The following is a 26,151-nucleotide window of genomic DNA, read 5'->3' on the forward strand; positions in this document are numbered from 1 at the left end:
AAAAGATAGGAAAAAAACTGCAATTACAAGTCAAATGATATTTATAAGGTCTTCTCATTCAGAGACAGATGCGCAGATATGATTTTTTAATGCAGCAATTTCAATAAAATAAAACCATTGTAATTCATTGTAATTGTCTGTGCATCATCCAGGTCTATAAGCAACTTGTTCATAGGACACAAGTAACAGCATTTCTTTGTATAATTTGGGCCAATGCATTTGGAGCATTTTAAAGTCCAATGGCTATTTATGTCCTTTTGTGTAGAACTTTCTCAGCGTTCCTTGAATGAAATGAACCAAAGACCTAAATAAAATTAGAGTTGTTAGATAGGTGCGTTTATTTATTTTTTTTAAAGCCAGCTTCTCTGTCCCAAATGTTCCATAATACATGGAGCTGTGATGCCAGTGAGGCAAGCAGATGATCCTCTGTGTACTTTTTCTTCTTTGGGTCAGGGCCTATGCACCTCTTTTCAGAAAGAAGCAAGAGCAAAACCCCTGAGGAGTTCCCAATGACTGTGGTGCATGATAGATTGACAGCTGGCTGGGTGTTGCCTATGCCAAACAGGAACGGGGTCATTCTCTTGCTTGAGAGGAAAAAAACTGGCAAAAACAATGATGTGTGGGCCAGGCAGGTGATTAGGGACAGGACAGCGAGCGAACCTGAGCCCAGACTCAAGGGAGCGTGGTGTGGCCACTGCTGCTGTGGAGAGCTTGCAAAGGTGGGAAAGGCAGACACTCTATTGGTGTCCTAGCATCATCCTTTATTTGTGAAATGTATATTTGGCGTCTCCTCCAGGAGCTCATGGGGGCATAACGTAACAAGATTCCCTCCTCCATTCTTTCCCTGCAGTGACAATCCTGTGATAGTTTGGCCCAAAGGAGAGTGACTGAACTAAAATCACTTTAATAAACTTCCATGGCTGAGGGTGGACTTGGCTTGGGGTCTCTGCAGTCATGTCCCAATTAGTTCATCACCCTGGCTGTCGGCACCTTCCTCCAAAACAATCCTCTTTAGAACCTGTAAAACTTTAGTAGTCTCTTAAGCATGCACAGAGTGCGTTCACTTTACCTACTGAGCAATCACTGGAACTCCTACACTTTTGAGGCTTATGTGAGCAAAGCAGGACTTCTAATTGAAAGGCTTTTAGGTTAACTGGTGTGCCAAGATCTTCTGTTTTAGAAATGATTTGCATCGTATCTTCACTGGTCATGCAGATAAGTTGGAGTTGATTATGACTTTGAGAATAAGGCTAGATTTTCTTTCTCTGCCCCCCCCCTTTTTCTTCATGCATATGCCCCTTCTGCATTGGCTGCAGCCTGTAGAAGGCACAACCATTCATTTCTTAAATAGCACTGCCTAGTATATATTGCTTGACATGACATGCTTAGTTCAATACTTTAGAAAGTGGTCAGGGTTTTTTGAACAAATCAGGCATAGTAATTGATTTGTGCTAAGAAATGAGAGCTGTAAAATGCATTACAGTATACTGACCAAATTATTGAATATTCTTTCTCTCAGAACATTAGAACTCATCATTGCCCAATAAAATGGATTAATAAAGCATTCTGGACAGATAAAAATGAGTATTTCTTTGCATTGTATATAATTCATTTATGGAACTCACTGCCCTTAGAATGACATCCTCTAGATCAAATGCCTTTGAAATGGATTAAGCAAATTTACAGTGGATAATAGTGGTTGGTATGAAGGTGCTCTCTGAATCAGAATACATATTATAGTAACTTTTATTTCTGTTACTAGGTCTACAGTATGAACTGCGGTATATTATGTGTAATATAAAATGATATATATACAATTCAAATCACATTGTTTTTTACCACAGCAACATATAGCATCTAGTTTTGTAACTTAAAATCTAACTGGCATAATGATTTCAACTGAATAATAACATCAATAAAAACCAGTAACCACCATTTCCAGTCTTTACTTAGCTTCCACAAAATAGTGAAACACAACGTAATTATATTAATAGCTTACTATGAGATAAGCAATAGTCCTTCTTACTAGAGCTTGGCATTAAATGATGTCATTTTAGTCCCTTTCATATAATTCCTATCTGAGGTTGTAATTGAAGGGCTAAATACAGTCAGTTCCCCAAAATTGGCATCAGATGCATGAAAACCCAAAGATGTTTTCAGTCTTAGTGAACAAAACAGGCCCTGGCCCAGAGACTGGGTTACTCACCCAGGTACATGAGGACATTAATCAAGCATGAAAATTTGCAGGAGGGAATGCATGGACAGCTGGAGCACCAGGACAAGGAGAGCATATTGATAACATGACTGATTTGGAGGTCAGTGGCAAGAAGGCATCAAAAGAGAAGTTTAAGAAAGGAAAGGAAGCTCCATACAAGCCTCACAGTGCTGTTTTGCGCCAGAACAAGAGAGTAAAGAGTAGAGGTAGGAAGCCCAATCAACAGAATAGTCCAGATGTTAAATTATCAGGGCATGAACAACAGCTACACAGTCCCAGTGCCAGGAACTCATGGACATGATGCACCTTTACAACTAAAATAAGAGGCTTTGATCACTGTCTCAGTGAGTGATTTCAAAGGGGATTTATCACTCATTGGAACCCCCAAGTCCCTGACCAAGAGTGAAAGAGGATATTGCTGTAAGACCTTACTTGTGAATTTCCCACAAGCAGCTGACTGGCCTTCCTTGAAAATAAGGAAGCTGAGCTAAATTGACTGTTGTCTTAAATCCTGTTTTTTAAAGGACTTAGGTAGTGATGCATTCTAAGGTTTCTGTACTCTCATCATAATAACTTAACATTTCAATCAAGTGTGTGCTGCTTTTAATTAATATTATGCATTTTGATTCTTCCTCTCCAAACCTGGAAGTGACTAGAATGTAAATATAATTATCCTTATAGATAAATGGGAAGTCTCAGTCTCTCTCCCTCTCATTCATGGGCAGGGAGCCTTAATTGTGAGTTGAAAATGCTCACCTTGACTAGAGTGAAATTAACTGTAAGTTATGTTGACATAACTGGCGCCAGGGTGTGTATGGGAATTCAGAAGAGGAAAAAACTCAGCAATCCCACAGCTAGTGTGGTCAGAGGGGGAGGAGGAGGAGGACTTTGGAGGGAATGTTGCTGTATAATTGGTAGCTAAAAGGGCCTACTCCAGCTAGCGCTTTGCTTCAGGGTCTTTGGGCTATTGCCACAATCCAAATGAAGAGTTTCTTGAATGGATGTCGCACCCTTGTGATTCAGTTGCACTCAGCCTGCAAACAGGGTGGCTCTCTGAGGATTCATCTTTCTCCTTGGGTAGCCCCTGTCTAGCATGCCCTAGCAGCAGATCAGCTCTCTTGTCTTCCCCAAGTTTCAGAATCTCTGAATGCTGTGCCCCCAGAGGAGAAAAAGAATATTTAAAAGGGGCTGCAAAAGTAAGTTAGGGCGGGAGCAAATTTCCGTGGAGACCAAAGCCGGGGACAGAAAAGAGAAGAAAAGCCTGAGGACTGCTTTGTGTTAAGGGTTAAAAACAGGACCTGCTAAGTAACTTTGACCCAAAATTTTAGTTCCGCTGAAGCTATGAATGAATGCTGAAAATAATAATAGAATAGGGGTTTCTGAATAAGGAATGAGGGAAGAAAGGAAGGGGAGGGGAGTGAGAAAACAACCACGCAGCAATCTGAAAAACGAAAGACTCTGAGAGAATTCTGATGCGTGCCAGCTGCAAAAATAAGGATTGAGATGGACTGCATCCATCCTGGTGCAGCTGCCCCCTTCTCCATTCTGGGCCTTTTCCTATTTTAAAAGGGAACTGTATCTAGATCCACTCCTTTTGAGAAACCTAGAAATAGTTGTGGCTTGTATTCCACAATCAGTGTTTTCTCTGGAGCAGTTCCATTAACTGTAATAGGACAAGACCCAAAAGTAGATGAGCGAAGCAATGCAGCCCTTCAAAGGTTATTTCTGTGAAAGTTTTAGGGTTCCACAAAAATAGCTTAGCAGGTTTGGGCTTTGTTATTTTTTATTTTTATCACAGGTAACTCATTAAGCTCTCCAGCAATTATCAAAGCACCTAGTTTTCTCCTATTTCAGTTTGTCATCTTTAAACAAAAATGAGAAAAAGAGGGTATTTCTGGATGAAAGTGGGATGAAGTGTTAATTTATTTTGTTGCTATTATGTAGAGAAGCTTTGGTAATGAACAAGTCATAGAGGTTGAATAAGCAAGGTTGAGCATGGTTTGCAGTTTGACGTTTAAAATGCTTTTAGTTAAATCTTCATTTTGACTGAACAGTTTGAGAATGGCTTTATTAACATGCTGGAATAAAAACTAAAACTATTGAAGGAGAAGAAGGATTTTTACAAAGCATTTCTTAAATTTGCAAATGCGAAACAGATCTTAAATATGAGTGATGTGGAACTGAACTATGCAACATTTTTTTAAAAATCTGCCCAAATTTTGTAAAACAGGTCCAGGTAGCAAAAAAGTGCAAGTGTTTGCAAACTGTTGACTGTGTATAAGCTTTTGTCAGTAGTAGCATAGGAAAGGGTCTTGTAGCACAGTGTTCTTCAACCTCAGCAACTTTAAGATGTGTGAACTTCAACTCCCAGAAATCCCCAGCCAGCATGTTGTAGCATATAAAGATTAACTCATTTATTGTGACATAAGCTTTTATGGACCATAGCTCACTGAATTGGATACATTGGCTCCAATGATTGTTTAGACATGATAGATTTGTTAAGTTATGCAATGCAACAATAAACTTAGTTGATTTTGCTGCAACACCCCAGCCTTTGGAAAGGGTGACAAGAACTAAATTAGTCTCATTCTCAAAGTGTATCATCAGTGGGCATTTCTACAGGATTAAGTCTCCTTCTCTTATAGGAAATAGGCCAAGTACTCAGAAAGGGAGAAGCAAAATGGCTCTTCTACTTGTGAGTAGTTAAGGTTAGGGTAAGTGGATTTGATTTAGCAGCACAACTGTGGTGATGGCACAGTTGCATATCCTGTTTGATTAAATGGAGCAAACGCACTTACATGTATCTTCATTTAAAGGAATCTGACATCAGTAATGAAAATTCTTCCTCCTGCTGAGATCCTGAGGGATGCTCTGCTAATTAGAGCAGATAGCAGTGAAGAAGATGGGAATAAGGGCAGCCACTACTATTGTTAGCTCAAGTGCTGTTTTAGGTGTGTTGAATGTTACTTTGGTTTAGTTCTGACAATATCGGTGGGTTGGTTAAAACAAATATCAATCAATGTATGTGAACCAATTCAGTTCTGGTTCTTTTGGAAAAAAAAAAAAACCTCTGGCTTGACAAGTGACGTGTGATAAGACCTCTAATTCAGCATGGAAGCATATATGAAATGAAATCACATACAAACTGGGTAATAAATTGGCAACTGTTTTATTTATATTTTTAAATTTTAGTATCAGAAGAAAACTGCTTCACAGATTTTGAAAAGGGCAAAATAGTAGTGTTACTGCTTCCCAAACCGGTGTTCCTTTCTGCAGCAGTTCACTGAGATTTAATTTGACCTCTGGAGAAGTCAGCTGACTTTGGACACCTACATACAGTACTAGTTCTTGTGACTGATCTCTGTCTGTCTCTCACACACAAACACACCTACTCAAAAAATTTCCCAGTAAGTTTAAAAATGTTAGTTAATTGGATAACAAGGTAAAGAATACACAAAATATATATATTGCAAGTTAGGAAAGCCCATCTGATGTATATATTTGACTTGGGAAATAGATTGCTGATCTAGTGTTAAAGCAATCTTTTCCAAACTGATATCCTCTGGAAGAGGATTTATAGCCCACTAGATTGGGGAAAGAGTAAGAAAACAGAAAAAAATGTTGATCTCAAAATCCCCTGTGGATGAATTTCTTATGAAAATGAATGAAGCAAGCATTGAAAATTGTAAGTGCTAATAATACAATAAATAAATACAATAAATGATCATTAACAAAGTTTTGGGTTTAAATAGCAAAGCTTTACCCTGCTTTTCTTTTCTTTTCTTTTCTTTTCTTTTCTTTTCTTTTCTTTTCTTTTCTTTTCTTTTCTTTTCTTTTCTTTTCTTTTCTTTTCTTTTCTTTTCTTTTCCATGTCCCCATTTGGAACACCCAAAAACAGTCTTGTGACTCTGACTCAGAAGATAGTTTGCAGCCAGAATCTGATTCATTTTCTTTTCTTTAGAAGGAAAGGCCATTTTTTCTCACTCATGAACCTTCTGCTGTTTGTGCTCTTTCTTTGTCAAATGTATTAGTGAATTAGCAACTGGGAGGGTTGGAACATTTTTTTTTTTTTTTAAAGAAAGCATTTAGAATGCTTAACCATTCTAAAAGCGCCGAGTTGCTCTTGAGGCCTGAGAGGTTGGAGCTGACAACCCGACCCCTTTCCAAAGGGGATGACTCAGCTAAAGCATTGACCAGATGTTGGAGGAAAAACACTCTCCTTACTCTTTCCCTCGGAGAGGCAGAGAACTTTGCCCTGGATCTCTGCTAGTATCCGCCTGCCCATGGAGTTAATGTCCCACAGGGGCCACGAGTCTAGCAAAGTGCTTTAACTGAATGGACAATTGGGCCTCTTTTCAAGTATGTTCATACTTACTGCTTTCAAAACAGCTTTAGATCAAAGCTGCTCCTCCTGAGGCAAACGTGGCTTGAACGTACAGGTCAGAGTTAAATGAGCAATGATGTCCATCTAGACCCACAAATGTATTCCCTTGCATTTATTACTGAGTTTCTGCAGCTCAGGCAAGAGTTGTTCTGGAGTTGGGCAGCACCAACATACAAACAAACAAACAAACAAAGTCACTTGTCTAATGGGCCCAACCCTAGAAGAACACAGGGCAGACTTGGAACATTTTACGGAGAGAACCAGATGACCTTTTATCAGGGTGTTTTAAAGAAGAGAGTCAGGCCTAATCCAGGAACGTGACATTCACAAAAGTCAACAGTGGTCTGTAGGTTGAGTTGAAAGAATTCAGCTTCTGCATCCATTTAAAGTAAGACTATCCTCCATCTCCTCTTGTAGAGTTTTAAAAAATTCTGCAAAGGTAAACGCAGGTAGTTCTTGAATAGCAAGAATATTTTTCAGAAACTTTAATCCCGTGACAATGTCTGTTCGCTGACTCGCAGCTTGAAGCCACTGGGCGATCTCCAAAGAGGTGTCAGTGATTCTCTTCTCCACCAAAAGGAAAAACAGCCCTCTGATTGGTATTTTGGTGTCAAACAGGATGGTTGCTGCATTAGGAATTGTGGTTTCATGCTGGCATTTTGTGGTTTGGGTCACCATGTTGTAGCAGAGGAATGGGCAATATCTTTTTGTCTATAGCCAGAATAATTTGCAAGGGGGCTGCACTCAAGAAATGGGGTGGGCTCAGATCCAAGAATTGGCCAAATCAGAAAGGGGACATGGATTGGGGGTAAAATAAAATAGTTGAGAACACTTACAAAATAGGCCAGTTCCTCTGCCCCTCAGAAACCTGGGTGGGATGGGATGGCAAAGAAGCACAGAAACAGGCCCTTTAATGGTTTCAGATGCCACCATCAGAGTTTGACAATTCTGAGGAGCCTCTGCAACACAGGGAGGCATAGTGAGCGATGCAAGGATAATGGGTTGTGCATCCCTCATGTAGCAGGCTATTTGGGTTGGGTGTTACAAAGGCAAATCTAACTGTGGAGTAAGTGTGTATCCAATTATTAGAGGACTGCTAAATAGACTTTCTTTATTGATTATGAGAGTGTCTTGCATATTGCAGACATGATCCATTATGCTTTTACAATATATGTACAGGACGATTTTGCGTGCTGTATGTGCATCTCCTGATTCCATTTAGAATCATTCCCCATCTGGTTTTTAAACCCATTTCAGAGCTAACATATAGCTATCAATTTTGCTAATCTGGTATTCTCCAGATATGTTGAACTGTATCTCATATGAGTCCTGGTTAATATGCCTCATGTCCTGTTGGTTGGAGAAATTAAAAGTTATTAATAAGTACATTTGAAGAATGTATTGGCTAAAACCACAGAGTCAACAATCTGAATTCTTAGTTCCATTTCTTGCTCTAGAACAGGACGAGACTATTTTCAGGCCGCACGTGGTCCCTAAATCCCATTTCTTTAGGCCACAAATCCTGTTGGGATTGCACTGCCAAAACTGCCAAATTACAGAGATACGGTTTCTTGCTGTTTTCCCCCACATAAAACAAATAAGAAAGTGTGTGAAATTTTGGATTAGCTTTCTAAATGCAACATTATTAAATCTCTTCAACCCCATCCAAAACATTGTGGGAAAACTGGGTCTATCCACAGGTATGAGACTATGAGATGATTCCCTTGCCTCCTGCAGCCACTACCAGGATGGAATTATAAAATAGATAGGAACTGGGAGAGCTAAACTTCAAATAATCACATAGCCATCAGTTCACTAGTGGATATTGGGCCATCACTAGCTCACAGTTTAAGTGATCCCATCTTACAAATTTGTTGCAAGGAAAGAATCTGAAAAAAAGAATTAAATATATTGCCATTATTTACTTAAAGAGAAGTAGTAGTGGTAATAATAGATCTATTTATCATGCATTGACAACTAAACACAGGACAAAGGTGGAATCAAAACAACGGTGATAGATTTTTATTGAATATTTTGAATAAAATATATAAAGTACATGAAAAAGCATAAAAGAATATAATACAGCTAAATAAACCAGGGATTTTAAAATGTCATGGAAGTTAGCTTTCTCAATCATTAATTAGTTATTAATAGTTAAAATATTATATGTATTACATCACATAAAGGGACTAAGAATCACTCTTGAACTTAAGCTAAAAATGAGTATCAAAAACCTTGGTCAACATAATATAAATCATTGAATGGAATTGTACACTGTAGTAAGTTCAGTCCATGTTACTAAAAGTGTATTTTGATTTAGGGATCTCATCACATTGAAATATAGATTATGTGCAGAGATAAACCCATATTTTGGATGTATTACCAATTCATGTTTTAGATTTTGGTCTAAGAATGGTTTTCCAGTTTGGATGAACTGTATGTCAGATATGAAGATAGAAATTATTCTAGAAGCATATTTTTACAGCTTGATTGGCCATTCTTTCATATTACAGATCAGATGATTTTTCCAGTAAGAAGCAGAAACAGTAATATAATGTACTACAGTTACTTAAAAAGGCAGGGATAGAAATTCAGCAAATACATGCATCTATGTGTGTGATGGAAACCTAGGTTATTTGATAATTTTTTCAACCTCCTCTTTGATAGTAAGTTTGTAAATGTTTTACAAGTGTTGGTTTTGATGCGTGCGCATTGCTTTTAAATAAAAATTTTATGCTTCGTTATTTTTAAAGGGCATTTAATGTAACTGAAACTTAAAAAAAGAAACTCATTTGATATAAATTCTGAAGCACTTTCTTCCTGTGTGTTTTAAATTACTGAATTTTAATTCCCCACTTGGTCATCAGGAGGCATTACAGTCGGTGATAGGAATATCTTGCCTGATATATGCATTCTTACCGTTTTATTATTTTTACCAAATTAATTGCCTGTCTGATTGCTGAGGCATTTTATAAGCATAAATCCTTTCCTGCCCCCCTGAAATAATCTTAAAATACTCAGAAATATTAGCCAATGAAAGAGGAGGCATCCAACTCATTTTGAATAGATTGCTTGAACATGAATTTCCACCACCATGTCCTACGCTCCACCAGACTTTAACAACATCCCTCTGGCCTGCCAGCAGAGTATTCTGTAAAGTAACAAGTTGGTACCAGGAATGCAGCAAAAAGAAAGCCCTGTTGAAAGAAAAGGAAGGAAGGGAGGGAGGGAGGAAGGAAGGAAGGAAGGAAGGAAGGAAGGAAGGAAGGAAGGAAGGAAGGAAGGAAGGAAGGAAGGAAGGAAGGAAGGAGGGTTTTTTCCCCCAAGGGAGCCTAATTGAGGGCAGTATTCAGTTCCAAGGGAACAGAGCACCACAGAAGGACAACAGGAGACTTTGGCCTCAGAATATCTCAGTGGGAATGCAATCTTTTCAAAGGTGTTTTATTCTGGTGAACACAAAATATGGTCTTGGGAAGGGGGGAGGGAATATTGTTTGGGATGATTCCTTCAGTAGCTAGAAATCTAAAAGGGGAGTCCTTTTAATGGGGCCAAGATGCAGCAGGAATACAGGGGAGGTTGAAAGGAGGAGAGTAAGAGTTTGTGACTGAATTGCCTAGTACTCATCCTCCTCCCGGGAACTTGAGGCCAGTCCAGTTGGATAGGCTTTCACATAATATAATCCTCTGATACAGCTGGTTGTTTGAACTCCTGTGTTAGTGTAAAACAGATAAATATTTTTAGTAGGGAGTCCCCAGGTTTTCACCCAATAGATTTCTATATAAAAAGGAAAATCCCACCATAATTTGAAACTGGTATATTTCAGCCACAGTTACACAGTTTGATAAAAACAAGCAGTGGTTATGAAAAAAAACAAACAAGCAAAAGCTTCTGAACTTCCATTGTAGCTATGCCAGAGAAGAAGAGGAGAGTGTGGGAGCCAAATTTAAGTGCTGAGCCACTTTACCAAGCTTGGAAACCCCAGTCTGAAGAAGCCTGGTTTAGAATGCTGTCTAAATATGGCCATACTAATTCTGTTTCGGGAAACTTTGCATTTAATTAAATTAATATTCTAAGTATCTGCTAAATATAAAGAGCATGGTAACCCCAAAATGCATTAAAAATATGTACTGTGTCCATGTCATGAAGATGTGGTTTGATGAAGACATCTATGATCAAATTACCTGAGCTGGAAGATTCAGAATTAGAACTTTCAAACAGAATCTCCGCTCAAGACTGGTCTCTGCCATCAGATCACTCCCTCATTGGATACCTAATGCTAGTATGTTAGGGCAAAACCTCTTGTTAATTTGTCAGATCTCTCTTGATGTCCCCTATCCCATCCCAGCAGTCTGAAATGATGAACAGTTGTTCATTTGGCCTATTTCTGAAGTACTTCCAGTCTTGTTTTTAGAATGCTGCAGACTTGGAAGTCTCTGAACTATGGTATCATTAATATCCATTTCCTTGTCAACATGTTGGCACCTGAACTTCTTTTCTGAGAAGTAATATGGCCAAATGTAGTTGGGGATTCCTATCCAAAGAGTTTTGAGACATCTTTTTAAAAAAAATAACTATTGAAAGTTTTAAAAACAAGAGTAAAAATTAATACAAACTAAAATAGAATAAGAAAGAAAAAAGAAAAAGGAAGAAATAAATGAGAAAGCTGAAGTGCGAAAAGAAAAAAAAGAAAAAAGGTAGAAGAAAAATAGAAAAGAAAGAAAAAAGATATAAAGAAGTGGCTTCCAATTTTCTTTGCAGCAGCTATAAGTACAATTGTAAATTCACCTCTTTCTCTAACGTTATATCATGACCCTCTTCTTTCTATAATCTATCCTACCTAATCTTCAAAACCATAGATCATAAGTTCATTCTTTTCTGTTTTATGCAAAAAGTCCATAAGGGGTTTAGAATTTTGAGACATCCGTTGAAGGACCAAGACTTTGCAAAAATCTGATTTCCAAAAGAGCCATCCAGGATCTGAATTTTTTCTTGCTAATGTGTAACCTCTCCTTTATTCATATATTTATATTGCATAGATTCAAGTTGCATCATTTCCAAGAGGATGGATTTCTGAACTTGTACAGAAGTTTTATCTCATCCTTCTTTTATCTCATCTTTCTTTGTATTCTTCCATTAGATGTGGAGCAAATGGCTATTGACTGGCTTACTGGCAACTTCTATTTTGTGGATGACATTGATGACCGGATATTTGTCTGCAACAAGAATGGGGTCACCTGTGTTACACTGCTTGACCTGGAACTCTACAATCCTAAAGGCATTGCACTGGATCCAACAATGGGGTGAGAATCCATCTATGTACTTTTGAATGAAAAATAAATTGATTCCCTCCTTTGTTTTTTTCCCCAGGCCCACAATTCCTGGCTGTTTTCTAATCTGTTGGTTACTGATACCGAATGCCAGTTTAGTCCAAAGTAAAATTTTGTGAATCATGATTTAATTGCAGATGAGGGGGCTGGCCTGGTAGGCCTAATTGAGATTTAGACAGAGCAACAGGTAGTCAGTCTTCCCAGTGTGTCCTGCTGGATACTTGGTACACCACCAACCTGGACTTGTAAGCTGAGCACACTAGGGCATTCACCAAACATTTAAAAGGGAATCCTGGGCATCTCCACCAAATAAAAAAAGTAAAAAATTGTGCGATTTGTTTCAGGGTCCAACTTGGCATGTTGATATTTGCCAACAAAATGCTGAATGGCTTGACAGTATCTCATTCTGTATGTCCCTCCCAGTATCCTATGATCTTCATCAAAGATTCTTTATCAGGTGCTTCTGTCAAATGAGGCAAGGCAGGTGGCTGAAAGAAAGATTATTTTTAATGGTGGTTTGAAATTTATGGAATGCCCTGTCCAGAATGTTCTCTATTGCTAGTTTCTATGCCAGATAAAGAATTGTTAACGTTTTCTTTGGCATTCTTAAAAATGTATTATGGTTTTTAGAATGTCATGATGTTTTATTGTGATTTTTTCCTGTTGATTATACCTTATATATTTTATGGTATTCCATGTTGCATTTTGTTTCATTTATCTTTATCGATATAATTTTAATTGATGTGTATATCACTTAAGGAAACTGCTCAGCTGGTAGCAGCATCTGGCTGACCTTGACTGATCTCAGAAAGTAACTTGGCCAGACTTTGCTAATGCTTGGGTAGAGGACCACCAAGAAATACCAGGGCTGTAGGCCAGATTGGGAATTTGGTGGGGAAAAAAATTCCTAGAAGAAGGGAAACCATCTTTGTATTATTGCCCAGAACACTACTTGGCTCTATCCATATGATCATCTGGAACAGGAGAACTGCAGTTATGGGATGATTTTGAAGCTAATTAATTGAATTAGGAGTACTGGAAAAAAGTGTCACAATAGATGTTTTTCTACCTCCATATAACAAATCCTGTCTTAGAAGTGTCATCAGCCTCCCTATTCTGCCTTAGTTGGACTCCACCTCAAATACTGTGTCAGTTTGGGTACCACATTTTAAGAAGGATTCAGAGAAGGTGGAAGAGTTCCAAGAAGGGCAACAAAAGTGATGAGGGATCAGGAACGTATGATCTATAAATGAATTGAAAGCTGCATATGTTTAATCTTGAGAGAGAAGATCACACAGTAGAGAGATGATAAGCACTCTTCAGCTACCTAGAAGGATGTCACCTAGAAGATGCTCGGGACTTATTCTCGCTTATTCTAGAGTGCAGGATGAGGAATAATGGATTTAGTTTACAGGATGGCACATTCCAAAATCTATATTAGAAAAATTTCCTGACCATAGGAGCAGTTTGACAGTGGAACCAATTTCCCAGACTGGTGGTAGTCTCCTTCACTTGGACATGTATGTTTAAGCATTTATACATGCTTCTGTTTGGGATATTTTAATCTGTATTTCTGTATTAAGCAGGACATTGAACTCAGTGACATAAAAGGTCACTATCCACTTCTATCCCTCTATGAGCCATGAGCTTTGAATGTATTTAATCTGTAGGGCCAAGGAGAGAGAATATGTGGATATTCAAGTTCTCTCCCTCCCACTTGCATTTTATTGCCGTTTTAAAGAAAATTGCTGAATTGATTTAAGCAGTAATTGTAGCTGTTGATAAGCAGATAGCCACACAATGCTCTTCATTGGTTTGTGTGCTGTTCAAATGGTTGTAATGTACTCCAAATGAAATTACAGCGATAATTCTGTGCTTTTCATTTGATGGGAATCTCTGCCTTTGCTCTAGGAGGCCTCTAGAGCTGAATTGTTCATGTCAGTCCCTTCCATCTTTTTTGCCTACCGAAGTAGAAATAGTAGCTTCTTAGTGGTATCTTCTGCTCTGTTTGTGGCTGTCTCTTCTTTCTTTTGAATATTATTCTTTCCTGTTTCTTTATATTTCCTTTTGCCCCCCCTCCTTTTTCACTCTTTCCTTTATTTGTTGCTGTTGGTGGTTTTGAAGACTTTCCTCCGTAGTGTGTGAACTATGACAGTAAATTTCCTTTGATTTTTTTTCTGTTTATTTTGTTTAGGAAAGGGATATTATTGAACCTCATTGTCAAACCTTCAGTAAACCTATTTGCTGTAATTGCTTATCTTATTTGAGGGTATTACTTCTGCAGTGTGCTCAAAAGGGCAGAAACTGCCAAGACCCTTTTGCTCCTGCAGCACATAGACCTATTCTCGGCATCTAATTAGGGCATCTAATTAGTCTTTGGTACTGAAGTATGAGCTTGATCTTGAGGCTGTTCCTCTATCATTTGCTCTTTGACCTGAACTTCTGGTATCATACTGAAGACAAACTAGAGCAAAAGAAATGAGGAATACCTTCATCCAGTGCTGAGGATATTACAGTCTTTATTTTCCACTTCTCATAGAAGTAACACAGAACACTGAGATGGAACCTCATAACTCATCTTGTCATATAAGGCAGATTAGTCCTATAACTAAGACCTCGTCTTGGACTGTGACATAGGTGGCACTGGCTCCAGATCAGGTCTCTGATCCAACTGTTGTGCCTGGACTACATGTCCAAGAGTCCCCTTTGGAAGGAGAGAGATCAGGAACTGACTGTCCCTATATAAGGCAACTACTCAGTATTGTTCCATGTTCTCTTCACTCCCAAAAGAGTATGTCTCAAACCCAGAGCAGGTCACTATGGAGTAGACACAGCCTAACTGGTTTTGTTGTTTTGGTGGGATTCTGTATTCATTATATCAATCCTATTTATGACCACTTTAGACAGTACCATCTATACTGTTATCACCTCATGGTGACTGAGGCTTCTGTTCCTTATCCTGAGAATGAGGTAGTCCCTTCTTTATCCTAAGAATTCCTATAGTCTGGAGGCTAGGGAGCACTAGACCATGTGAGCCAGATGTTTTTGCCCTATACATTCCCTTAGGTTCAGCCTCCAAAGGACACCATTTATGGTCTCCTACGATCTCTACTACCTTGAAAAAAAGCCCAAACTTTAAATTTGGATAAAAATGTGCTAGGCAATTTGAATGAATACTCTTTACAGAATTCCGCTCCATGATTGGCACCAATTTCCAATTTGTCTCTAATCATTTTGGTTCGATATCAAATCTCTCAAGACCACTCATAAGACTACAAGTCAAATACATAGCTATTACTTCAGAGGGGGAAGCTTCACCATTTTATGGGTATGCACACTTCTTACAGGGGTGCTAGAGACTGTCCTTAATTCGAGGACTAAACCATCATCTATGCTTCCCAGCTCCAAAAGAATATGAAATCCATATTATGTGGAAGACAATTATTCTGCCTTCCTCTTTCAGCTCTCTCTGTCAAATTCATTATTGTGGAGGCATGGATAAAGAGGGCAGGAAGTTAGATGGACTGGAAAGAAAAATCTCCTCTGTGTGAATCTTATTTCTTCTTGTGGTGAATGATCAGGTATTCTAAGTACTATGGCTCCTTTTTATCTCCATCTGGTTGAAGACAAGAGGCAAACAGAAGAGGTTTTCCATAGCAAAGCATCATGAGTGACTATGCAGATGTAGGAGATTTGGGATTGAAAGTGGCAATTACACCGATTGGTAATAACACTGATATCTCTGGAGCCCTGCATTTACTTGTGTTCCTCTGGACTTCTCCTTGAATCTGAAGCCAGAAATAGATCTTCCATTTGAACGGAAAAATTGTTTTAGGCTGAAAACTGCCATGTAGCTTTGGGTATTTAACTGTGTTGTCCTTGGCATTCCTGGCCATAGCTTTTCCCATTCACCACTAGACAACAGATTAAGATTGCAGCAAAACAGCAGTGACAGACTCACCTGGTTCCAAGTGAGAATGTGATAGTGGTTTGCTGGTTGGATGTTAGATGGTTCCATGTGAGAAATTCTGACCTTGCTAAGGAAGAGAGGCATAAGTCTGGTTCTCCACGGCTCAAGCAATAGGAGCATTTATTCTCAGTATTTCAATATTTTACTGGGCTGAAGAGAGATGGGGTTTCCTTGGCCAAGAAATCTGTAGCCTGCCATTTAAAAAGAGATCACATTGACTTGCAGTGGTGGCCATTGGAGACATTTATACAAGTATTGTTCTAAGGCATCACCTTTGGTTTGCATTAAGAAATTAATGTTTTCAATTTCAGGAGCTCTCCTTTGGTTTGGCAGCCGCCGCCTATGCTTTAGTGAAATGCATGGCCATAGTAATTTCATACCTCCATCTCCAACTGTTGTTACATATCCATATTTGGATTATTGTAGCTCCTCTGTAAATGGAACTTAGTAGCCCCTCTGTAAATGGAATTATAGATCCATGGTACCACTACCATGAAGTTATCCACACCAATTTGGGATTGATATTCAACACTCTCCCCACCAATACATTTTTACAAGTGCTTGTTGGAACATATCTGAAATGAGCAGGATAATGGTCTACCACCTGACTTTAGTTTACTGGCTATTCTAGCTTGCTCAAAACTTTCCCATTGTATTCCAAAACTGTTAAGACATAACATCAGGTGCCACCATGGTTAATCCCTTTATTCATTTATACACGTAACCCCTTCAGACCTAATATCTCAAATATGCTCTCCACTCAAGAAGCTCATTGGCACATTTGAAAGAAGTGGTAGTCTGGCCCTTCCTTAATTTCTGTCCAATTTCCAACCTTCCAACCCTTTTTAGGGAAGGTGGTTGAGCTTCAGCTTCAAAGGACTCTGGAGGAAATGGATGATCTGGACCCATTTCAGGATGGGACATAATTCTGTGATTGCATGGGTCGCACTTTTTGATGACCCATGGGTGGCCCGGGATGGGGAAAATGCATCCCTCCTGGCCCTCCTTGATCTCTCAAAGGCCTTCAGTACCACTGACCATGATATCCTTCCGAATCACTTAGAAGATAGAGAATAGAAGCCACAGTGTTGTGGTGATTCTCTTCCTTTCTCCAGGGTCACTTCCAATCTGTGTTGGGGTGTGTGTGTGTCAGGGGGGAGATCTAACCCTAAACCTCTGCTCTTGTTTAACATCTGCATGAAGCTGCTGGTGATAAAATCTGTTGGTATGGGGTCATGTGTCATCAACATGCTGATGATACTGAGTTATACATCTCTGCCATTGGCTGACCAAATGATCCTTTCACAATTCTGTCACAGTGTCTGGAGGCTGTGTGGGTCTGGTTGGGGAAAAACAGGATCCAACTTACCTCTAGAAAAGCTGAGTGGCTGTGGGTTTTAGCCCCCACCCCACCCTGATCCAGTTCGATTTGTGGATCCCCCTTGACTCGCAGCTCCTGCTTGTAGAAGCAGATGGGAGCCATGGCCTAGAGGGCATTCTTCTGTATGCCAATTGTGTCCATTTGTGAATTGGGGGACCTTGCTCATGGACACTCATGTCTTAGTCACCTCCTAATTGGATTTCTGCAATGTGCTCCATATGGAGCTGCTCTTGAAAATCATCCAGAAACTGCAGCTGGTCCAGAATGTGGCAGTGTTGGTACTAATGAGCATGCTTCACTATGCCCATGTAACATCACAACTTTGCAAGCTGCACTGGGTCCCAGTAGGTTTCTGGGTGAAATTCAAGGTGCTAATTATCAATTATAAAGCCCTATATGGCAAAGGACTGGGTTATTTCTGGCATCACCTCTCACTGGTTATCTCTGCCTGTCCTACAAGATCACACAGGTTGGGCATACTCCAAGTTGCCTCTGAAATGGTGCTGTCTAATGGGGCCTGGGTGATCCTGACACTTCTGAAAAACCATGAAGACTTGGCTTTTCTCTTATGCGCTTCATTCTGTGTGGTGTGCGTATGTTTTTGACAGCCTTGATTATGTGTTAATTATGCTTTTGATTTTTGTTGGGTTATTGTTTTTTGTATTGTACTGCACTGTCTGGCACTTACTTGTATATTGTATGCTGCCCAGAGTCCAGTGAATGAATGAGTGATCCAGTGAAGATCACTCTTATCACTGTCCAGTCATGAACATCCTAATTCTAGTCAATCATTTGAGTCAGCACAACAGTCTCACAAATGGGAGACTGAACAAGGCCATTGTTCACAGTCTATTTTGAGAGTGAGAATACTGTGGTCCCATTTTGCCATCCTAATCAGCTCTCAATACAGTAGGTTTTGCAGGAGAGTAGGGATGGCCTCTGTCCAAAGATGTGGACTGGAAAAATCTTCACTTCAGCAATTTTGGCAATTCAGTCTTCAGATTATTGTTTTAAACAATAAGAAACTAAAAGCTACATTGCAGTTGCATATTTTATTATTGATTAGCCAACAGTAACAATATTTCTGTGCCTGCATGAGTCCCTTTGGATTGTGGTGACATAGAAATTTGTTTAATAAATAAAATAATAAAATATTTTTTCTCAATGTAAATGATTCTAGTTTCTTTTAATAATGTCCAGATCTCATTTAAATTATTTTCACATCAGATAGTGAAACATACACACACACAGGGTACTGATGCTGAGATGAATATGCTAATTAGTATCATGCTAGGAAAATATTTTGGAAAACACTCATCTCTAACTGAGACTATGTAGCAGACATCTTCCTATTCTGAACAAACCCAGACTTCTGTATGTTTTTCCCTTCTCTCTCCTATTTAAGTCAGCATCCAAGGTTCAAAGGGTTGGGATCCAAAGCCTCCTCATTATCCAGGAAGCCAGAACAACCCTGGATCGCTCCCCTGCCTTGTCTAGCAAGTGGCAGCTTCTGGAGACTGTAGAGTGGCCTGTTTGGACCTTCAGTCTGTTTGTCTCATAGCATAGAACGTCCAAAGCTGGAGCAAATCCCACCAGCTTTTAAGGACATTTTGATGCATTTGGAAAGCTTTCAGCACAATTTTTTTACTGATTTCCCTGCATGGAGAAACTTTGAACCTTTGGAATGATCTGTTTTTCAGGTCTGCTTTTTTAAAGAGAGTTGCTTTCAACAGATTTATTTACCTCTCAGCTATAGCTGCCTATTGATTTTCATGTGGGATACCTCTTTTCCTCAAATCTCATAGTTAAAAAAAGTTTCTGAAGAGCATTCTGCTTCTTCTGATAGTGAGTCTAACCCCTTCCTGGAGTTTATCTTTGACCTTATTTATGTTAATGTAGATCCTTTGAACCTTCACCATCTTGTGGCCTTAATTTATTGGGAAACAGCCTTTTGATTGTTATTACTTCACCCACAGGGTTGCAAGTTACGTGCTTTAAGGACAGGCCCATCTTACATGATCTTCCATAAAGAGAAGTATATAGGGAAAATGGAATACACAGCCATGTAACTTATTCCCTTGCCCCCAGAGGTATTACAGAACAGTCATTGCTCCCAGCTTAATTTATCATGATCTGTCTTGCCTCTAGAATCTAATAGATGGAGAAAAAATGCATAAAAATGTGAAATAACCAGTATCATGGGTTAATGAATATGTCACATCCTGGAGCAAATTACAGTATAAATTATAGTCTACTTAATAGTTTTACCTTCCAAAATGATTTTTTTCTTCCTTGCTTCAGAGAAATGAGTGGCAGAACTACTGCAGCTACATGGCTCATGACAAAATTACTGTTAAGTAAAAAAGCAGTGATAGAAAGAATGAAAAAGCCGTAGCAAGTCTTTCACCAACTGAAATCGCAAAAATGAGAATTAGAATTTGTGTTCCTTTGAAATTTGGGGTTGTTATATTCAGAGCCTTCAAATAGGCCTACCCACATCTTGTGCTTCAGCCAGGCTTCTAATATCAGTTAATTTTATTTAAATCATGTTCAGTAGAGGTGTAAATTACAAAATTCAAACTGTGAAGCTGCAGCATACAGGGTATGAATTACAGTCTAATAGATGCAAACTGGGATTTCCTCAGTGGTTTTCAAGTCAAGATCATGTCCAGGTAGAAACCTGGAGCTATACATAATGCATTTTTTATGCTTGACCATCTCCCAAAATCATCACTGTCCCCTTTGATTAATTAATTTAAGTGCCTGTCAGTGTCAAATTTATCTCAGTAGCAGCTGATACAAAACAGCAAGAGTTTCTTTTACTTATTGTCCCTTTTTGAGTTATCACCCAATTAGAAATCTTAGCTGAAATAATTAATTAACATAGTTAAAGGGAATAGCAATTTTGTATCCTGAGAACAGTGATAATTTCCAATTTAAATCATGAGCTGGTGAGTGAGAGAATTGATGGATTAGGGCTAATCTTTAATGTTTCTTCCCACTGTCCAGGGGATTAGATGGGGAAAACTTCTGATTCCATGGTCTTCTTTTCTTAAATCTACACTAGTCCAAACACCTGCTGTTGCAGAAAATCAATTGCTACAGCATGCTTGATAAGTGGCCATCTATCTTTTCTTAAAAGTCTCTAAGGTGAAACTGCCATCTTGATAGTCTTCCATTCTCAAGTAGACCATACTATTAAGAAGTCTTTCTAATGATATATAGGAATTTTCACTGGTCAAAAAAATGTATGGCTGCATTCCAGCATCTGGAAGCTACTTATGCATAATCTTTGTGGTCAGAGGTCTAATAAGGAGCTGGCATTTCTTGCATATTGAGTTCAGGGATCAATTGCATCTGAGTGCTGACCATTGCATTCCTTGGTGAGTAGATGTCTTTATAGTCAGCTGTTTGTCTTTGGCGAAATGTTAATGGAAAGAGGAAGGAAGGAAGAGGGAAACATCTGAATGTTCAGTCACTCCTAGTGCAACTGAAAATGTTGATGAGAAAAAGGGAACTTTTATGACATTGCTGTGGAATGGGCATTGTATCCATGGTGGGTGTATATGTGGCCCCCCAAAAAAAAGTTTTGGCCAAAAAAAAAGGAAGGTCATCATGTATACCAAGTATTAGTCATTGCTAAGTGTCTCAGTCAGCTCAAGGTTGTTTGTAGCTGATACTAATCTTGAACAGATCTGAGGATTGCCCCTTCTCGTTGTGCTAGAATGTTGCAGTAGTGTGTGTGTGTGTGTGTGTGTGTGTGTGTGTGTATCCCCTCTCACCCCTATGGGTGTCTTCCTCAATCTCGGTCCTCTACCAGAGGCCTGGGAATTTGAGGGTTCTGCGCTGTATCTTAGCTGTTCCTAGCACTGCACTCTTCTGGACAGGGAGCTCTGAGGTTCTTCCTGGGATCTGTTGGAGCCACTCTCCCAGCTTCAGAGTCACAGCCCCGAATGCTCCTACCACTACTGGGACCACTTTGGACCACTATACACACACACACACACACACACACACACACACACAGGATCTACAGCCAAGTATTGATTGATTATATCTTCTTATGCCCATGGGAAAGTTTCTCTTGTTCATTTGTTTGGTTCTTCCACTTGTTTCTGCTTCCATTTAGTTGTGCCCTATGGTGGAGACCTGTGCTCTCCTTGCATGTAAAACTACTGTACTTCCTTCAGATTTGTTCTGAAGACTCAGTTAACATCAATTCTCTCATGAATTTCCATCTCACCTTAAACAACATCCCCACTAGCTTGTGGCCCTTTCTAAGCTAGTCCTGAGAAATCTCATTAATCTTTAGTGTATTTTGCATTTCTCTACATAAATTAGATTGTTGTAAGCCACGTTTCTGCTAGAGCAACAATGGCATCACTTCTGGGATCTATACAATACTTAATACCAGGATTGGTCCTGCCATAAAGCAGAATAAGGTCAGCATCTCGGGCACTCCAATACAATTCTTAGTTATATAAAGTTAAATTGTTATAAATTTATTACTACTATATTTTTACTCCTGACGAGGAGGGGAGGTGTTTTTGTGACGTTATGTTTCAGATGGTACAATAACTTGTTTGGCATCAGATATGAGGCAGTATTATTTGCTGATTGTCTCAGGCAACAAAATACTTTGTGTCAGAATTTCTCTAGTGTTATTACAGTCATAAGAACTGGGGATTTCAGAATGGCCTAGTGGTTGGAGCATTTAGATGAGGTTGAGAGGTCCAATTCAATCTCTGGCAGAGTTCAATGATACATTAGACAAGAAACTTGCTTCTTCACTTCAATACCAGGCTAAGAGAGGGTCATTTATTGGAAAGTAGAGCCTGTATGCCCAGAGTTTGAAAGATTTGACATTGCCCACCATGGAGGAATGGTTGGTGAAATTGATGGAACTTGCTGAAATTGACAAGCTGTCTTCTTTGATTAGAGAAAAGACAATATCTACATTTATTGGTGACTGGAAACCCCTTAAAGACTTTTTGCATGAAACAGAAAAAAATCATGATTTATGGCTTTGATGATTAGACAGGATAGATTATAGAAAGAAGAGAGCCATGCTGTAACTTTAGAGACAGAGAAGTTAAAATATAATTGTACTTATAACTGCTGTGAAGAATATCAGAAGCCACTTCTTTATATCTTTATATTTTTCTTTCTTTTTCTTTTTTCCTACTTCCTTCTACTTTTTCTTATTGCACTTTTAGTTCTTTTATTTCTTTCCTTTTCATTCTCTTTGTTCTATTTCAGTTGTATTAGTTGTTGTTATTATTATTATTATTATTATTACATGTTTTAATAAAAATTATATATAAAAACATTTATAGAAAAGTGGGGCTTGGGGGCTTAATACATCTCTTCCTGTTGCTTCTCTTTGAAAATCAACATCCCTTCAGTGCTTTTTTCATCTCTTTCTCTGATGATCTAGACACATATTTTATCATGCAGATGTACCTTTGAGATCCTGTTTGAGGATGGGTGGTAATGATGATTTGGGAAGAAGGTTCAGGGGAAGTATTTAACTATCATAGCTACAATTTCTCCAATCCAAATCCTGGCTCTCTGGATTTTCTTTACTACTTGTATTAGCCCATAATGTGTTGCTGAGCTTTCTGTCCACAGGTACCTTGGCAAGCTGTTTATGGTTAGATCCTAAATATGTTCATTCACAAGTAGGTTCTCCAGTGGGCTCACTTTCAAGTATTTATTTATTCAACTCAGTTATGGCCTTGATCTCTGCACAGTGGAGAGATACCACTTTGCATGAAAGGGGGAAGGGGGATAGGAGGAAGAGAGGATAATGGTGATGAGGGTAAGGACATGTAGAATAAAAGCATTTTGATGCATTTCTTCAGTATTTCATTGTGCTAAACTTGAGGTCCACTTGTACATGGCTATAATCATCTGCCTTCTGAGATGCTTTCCCTAAACCCAAAGATACTGTCGTTCTTCCTTTAACACTAGGGGTGTGTGTGTGTGTGTGTGTGTGTGTGTGTGTGTTTGCAGCATGTGTGTGTTTGCAGCATTCTGTTTCAGTCATATTGTTCTGTGGATACTCAATATTCAGGAGGGCCCCTTCTGAATTTGCTGATTTTGTTTTCTCCTGTTGCAGTCTGAAAGATAACGGTATTTGGAAATGGCCACATGTACCCACCATTGACTGCCATCTAGTGTTTATTTTGCCTTTCTCTCTCTTAACTCACTTTTGCCATCCACACTCATCTTTAAATGGGTTGCTAAATGTTGGTCATGGTGGGGGGGGGGTAGTTACTTTCAACTTTCCCCTGGCTATTGGCTGTAGCAATTTCATTTTAATCCTCACTTCTGAGGATGGGCAAATGGAAACGGGATGCCTTGCATTCTGGAGTGGAGCAAACAAAAAGTCCTGTTCTACTTTCCTTTCTTTGCTGACAACCTTCCCAGCTGACTCCTGAATCCTAAAAACACGACTTAACACGTATTTGCTCATAATTAAATTCATTGAACTTACTCCCCGCTAGGTGAGTATAGGATTGCAGTTTATAGAACACAGAAGCAAGGCAATCTGATCTGAGGGTAAAGTTGTGATCCCAACCACTAGAAATTAAATCCCATTGGATTCAGTAGGGCTACTTTCCAGCTGAACGTATGATTAGGCTGCTCAGTTTTTTAAACTATAAAGCCATAAGGGCAAATTTATTATAAGGACTGCACACCCAAATGCAGGCCAGCTTTTAAAAAATAAATCAGTGTGTAACTTGCTTTCTCTGCATGTAAAGGTTATTTGCATATTAAATATGAAAAATTGGCTTAGCAAAACACAGTTTAATCTATTTCTTAATTCTTCAGTAGCTGAAGGAGGCTGGAGGTGTAGCCCCTTTTTTTCCCCTTCCAAAGCCTGAGCTCTACCACCTGAGTGGATAATTCCCTGATAATTCCCTGACTTCCTTGAAGACTTATACAAAGCAGTCCTATCTTACCAGTAATTAAAACACACACACATTAAAATACATAACCATATTATTTCAGCAGCCACCCTGCTGCCTCCAGATATTTTGGCATACAGGTCCTAGAATTCCCAGCCAGCATAAATCTTGGCCATACTGCCTGGAAGTTGTAAGGCCAGCACATCTGAAGGGCATGTCGTTGGAGAAATCTGATTTAAACGTACTAGTTGGAAGAAAACTCTTGGCCTGGCAGCGCTCAGGGAATATGCTTAAGCTTCAGATATGACTTGGAGGATCATAATCCATTGGTAGAAAGAATAGCTTTGAAGTGAGTTCTCCTTTTCAGCTCTGTCTTATCTGCATTTAATCAAAAGTCCAACTGAGTTCACTGGTGTATACTTCCAATTCACACAAGATTGCAGCCCAGCAGTGCATTATATATATGCTTACACCGAAGTGCATAGGCCTTTATGTGTCTCTATGTTTAATTAAAGACTTTCCAATTCAGAGATTTCATGGGTGGTTTAATTAAAGCTGGATATTGTAAATCCTGCCCAATCTACCTCATGATTTTCACATCTGAGGAAAAACAGAAGTTCTTCACAATATGTGTAAAATAGCACTGTTCAGAATAGAATTCTGCTTTTGTAGCGCGAGTGGGAATTTTAATAATTTCCTTCCCCAGCAGCTGCCTTGTAGAATTGTACAGATTCCCCTTCTTTAGATAGATGCCAGCCATTATCCCAGTTTCTGTTTTTATTTTAGATCTGTTTGCATGATTAGTGGTTCACACACACACACACACACACCACACACACCAAGGAGAGGGGTGAAGACTACCTTGGGTGTTAGGCCTTATCAGCAGAGTCTAGAATGAATGTGGTACTGTATACGTAAATTAGAAGACAACCAAGTGATACTGCTACTACTTAGGAACAAATGTCTATGTTTTAGCAGAGCTTGGAGAAAGGCAGAAGTTAGAGTTCTAGGAGCATAGCCAGGAATCCACTCAGCGAGTTACAGTCCACATTTATGAGAGTTCTTTTAATTATTTAACTTATATAATACTTTTGATTCTTGAATTTTGGTGGGTTTTTTTTTTTTTTTTGCTTTAGTATGGTAAAAAAGAGGGAGGGGGAAGAGAGAAAAAAGAAATAACAGCTGAGTTACACAGCACGTGTATCATATAGACAATAAGTCAGCTTAAATTTTAAACACGTCATTGAACTTGAACACCAAAATATTCCCAGTCTTCCCATTACATCTATGGAGAGGTAGCTCATGTGCAAACACATATAGCAGTTTTTCTGCTTGCACGTGCATATTTATGGCGCTTATATAATGTCTATCCCTAGCATTTGTGTATGTTGCATTTATACATTTTTGTGGTTTTATATATGATCTCATTAATAAGATTAGTTATGAATATATATTGCTACTGCTAGTCCCCTTTATTTATTTTATGCATCTCCTTTTCATTTATATTTGGAGACCTCCTCATGTCTTTTCTCCTTTCCTTATAGAAAGGTTTTTTTCACTGACTATGGACAGATACCAAAGGTGGAACGCTGTGATATGGATGGGCAGAACCGTACAAAACTGGTGGACACCAAGATAGTCTTCCCCCATGGTATCACCTTGGACTTGGTCAACCGGCTTGTTTACTGGGCTGATGCTTACCTTGACTACATCGAAGTGGTGGATTATGAAGGAAAAAATCGACACACAATCATCCAGGGCATCTTGGTGAGTGCTCCTTGGGAGTGGGATCAGGGGAGATAGTTCTTGTGGAATATGATGCTGTTATGTACAGCTCTCGAGCCATCTGGTGCATCCCTATCTTTGGGAATCGCAGCATTGGCAGTACTTCAACTTGTATTGAGTATGCAGTCCCAAGGTAGTGGCATAACTATAGCCTGATGTGTAGGATTCTGAAGAG

At 39.0% G+C, this 26,151-nt stretch overlaps 1 protein-coding gene across 3 annotated transcripts in view; it reads left to right on the forward strand.

The window, feature by feature from the left end:
• LRP1 (LDL receptor related protein 1) overlaps positions 1-26,151 on the forward strand; it is a 304,990-nt gene that overhangs the window by 152,977 nt on the left and 125,862 nt on the right. For all 3 annotated transcript variants that reach the window (XM_088137949.1, XM_088137950.1, XM_088137951.1), the window contains 2 exons: positions 11,737-11,899; positions 25,736-25,958. In XM_088137949.1, coding sequence (XP_087994075.1) covers positions 11,737-11,899; positions 25,736-25,958 — 386 coding nt within the window. The remainder of the gene's footprint in view (positions 1-11,736; positions 11,900-25,735; positions 25,959-26,151) is intronic.

Source organism: Python bivittatus, unplaced genomic scaffold (genome assembly GCF_059951505.1).
Source record: "Python bivittatus isolate LINGU-HERP-01145 unplaced genomic scaffold, Pbiv_v1 ctg000220_np1212, whole genome shotgun sequence".
Taxonomy (NCBI): Eukaryota; Metazoa; Chordata; class Lepidosauria; order Squamata; family Pythonidae; genus Python; species Python bivittatus.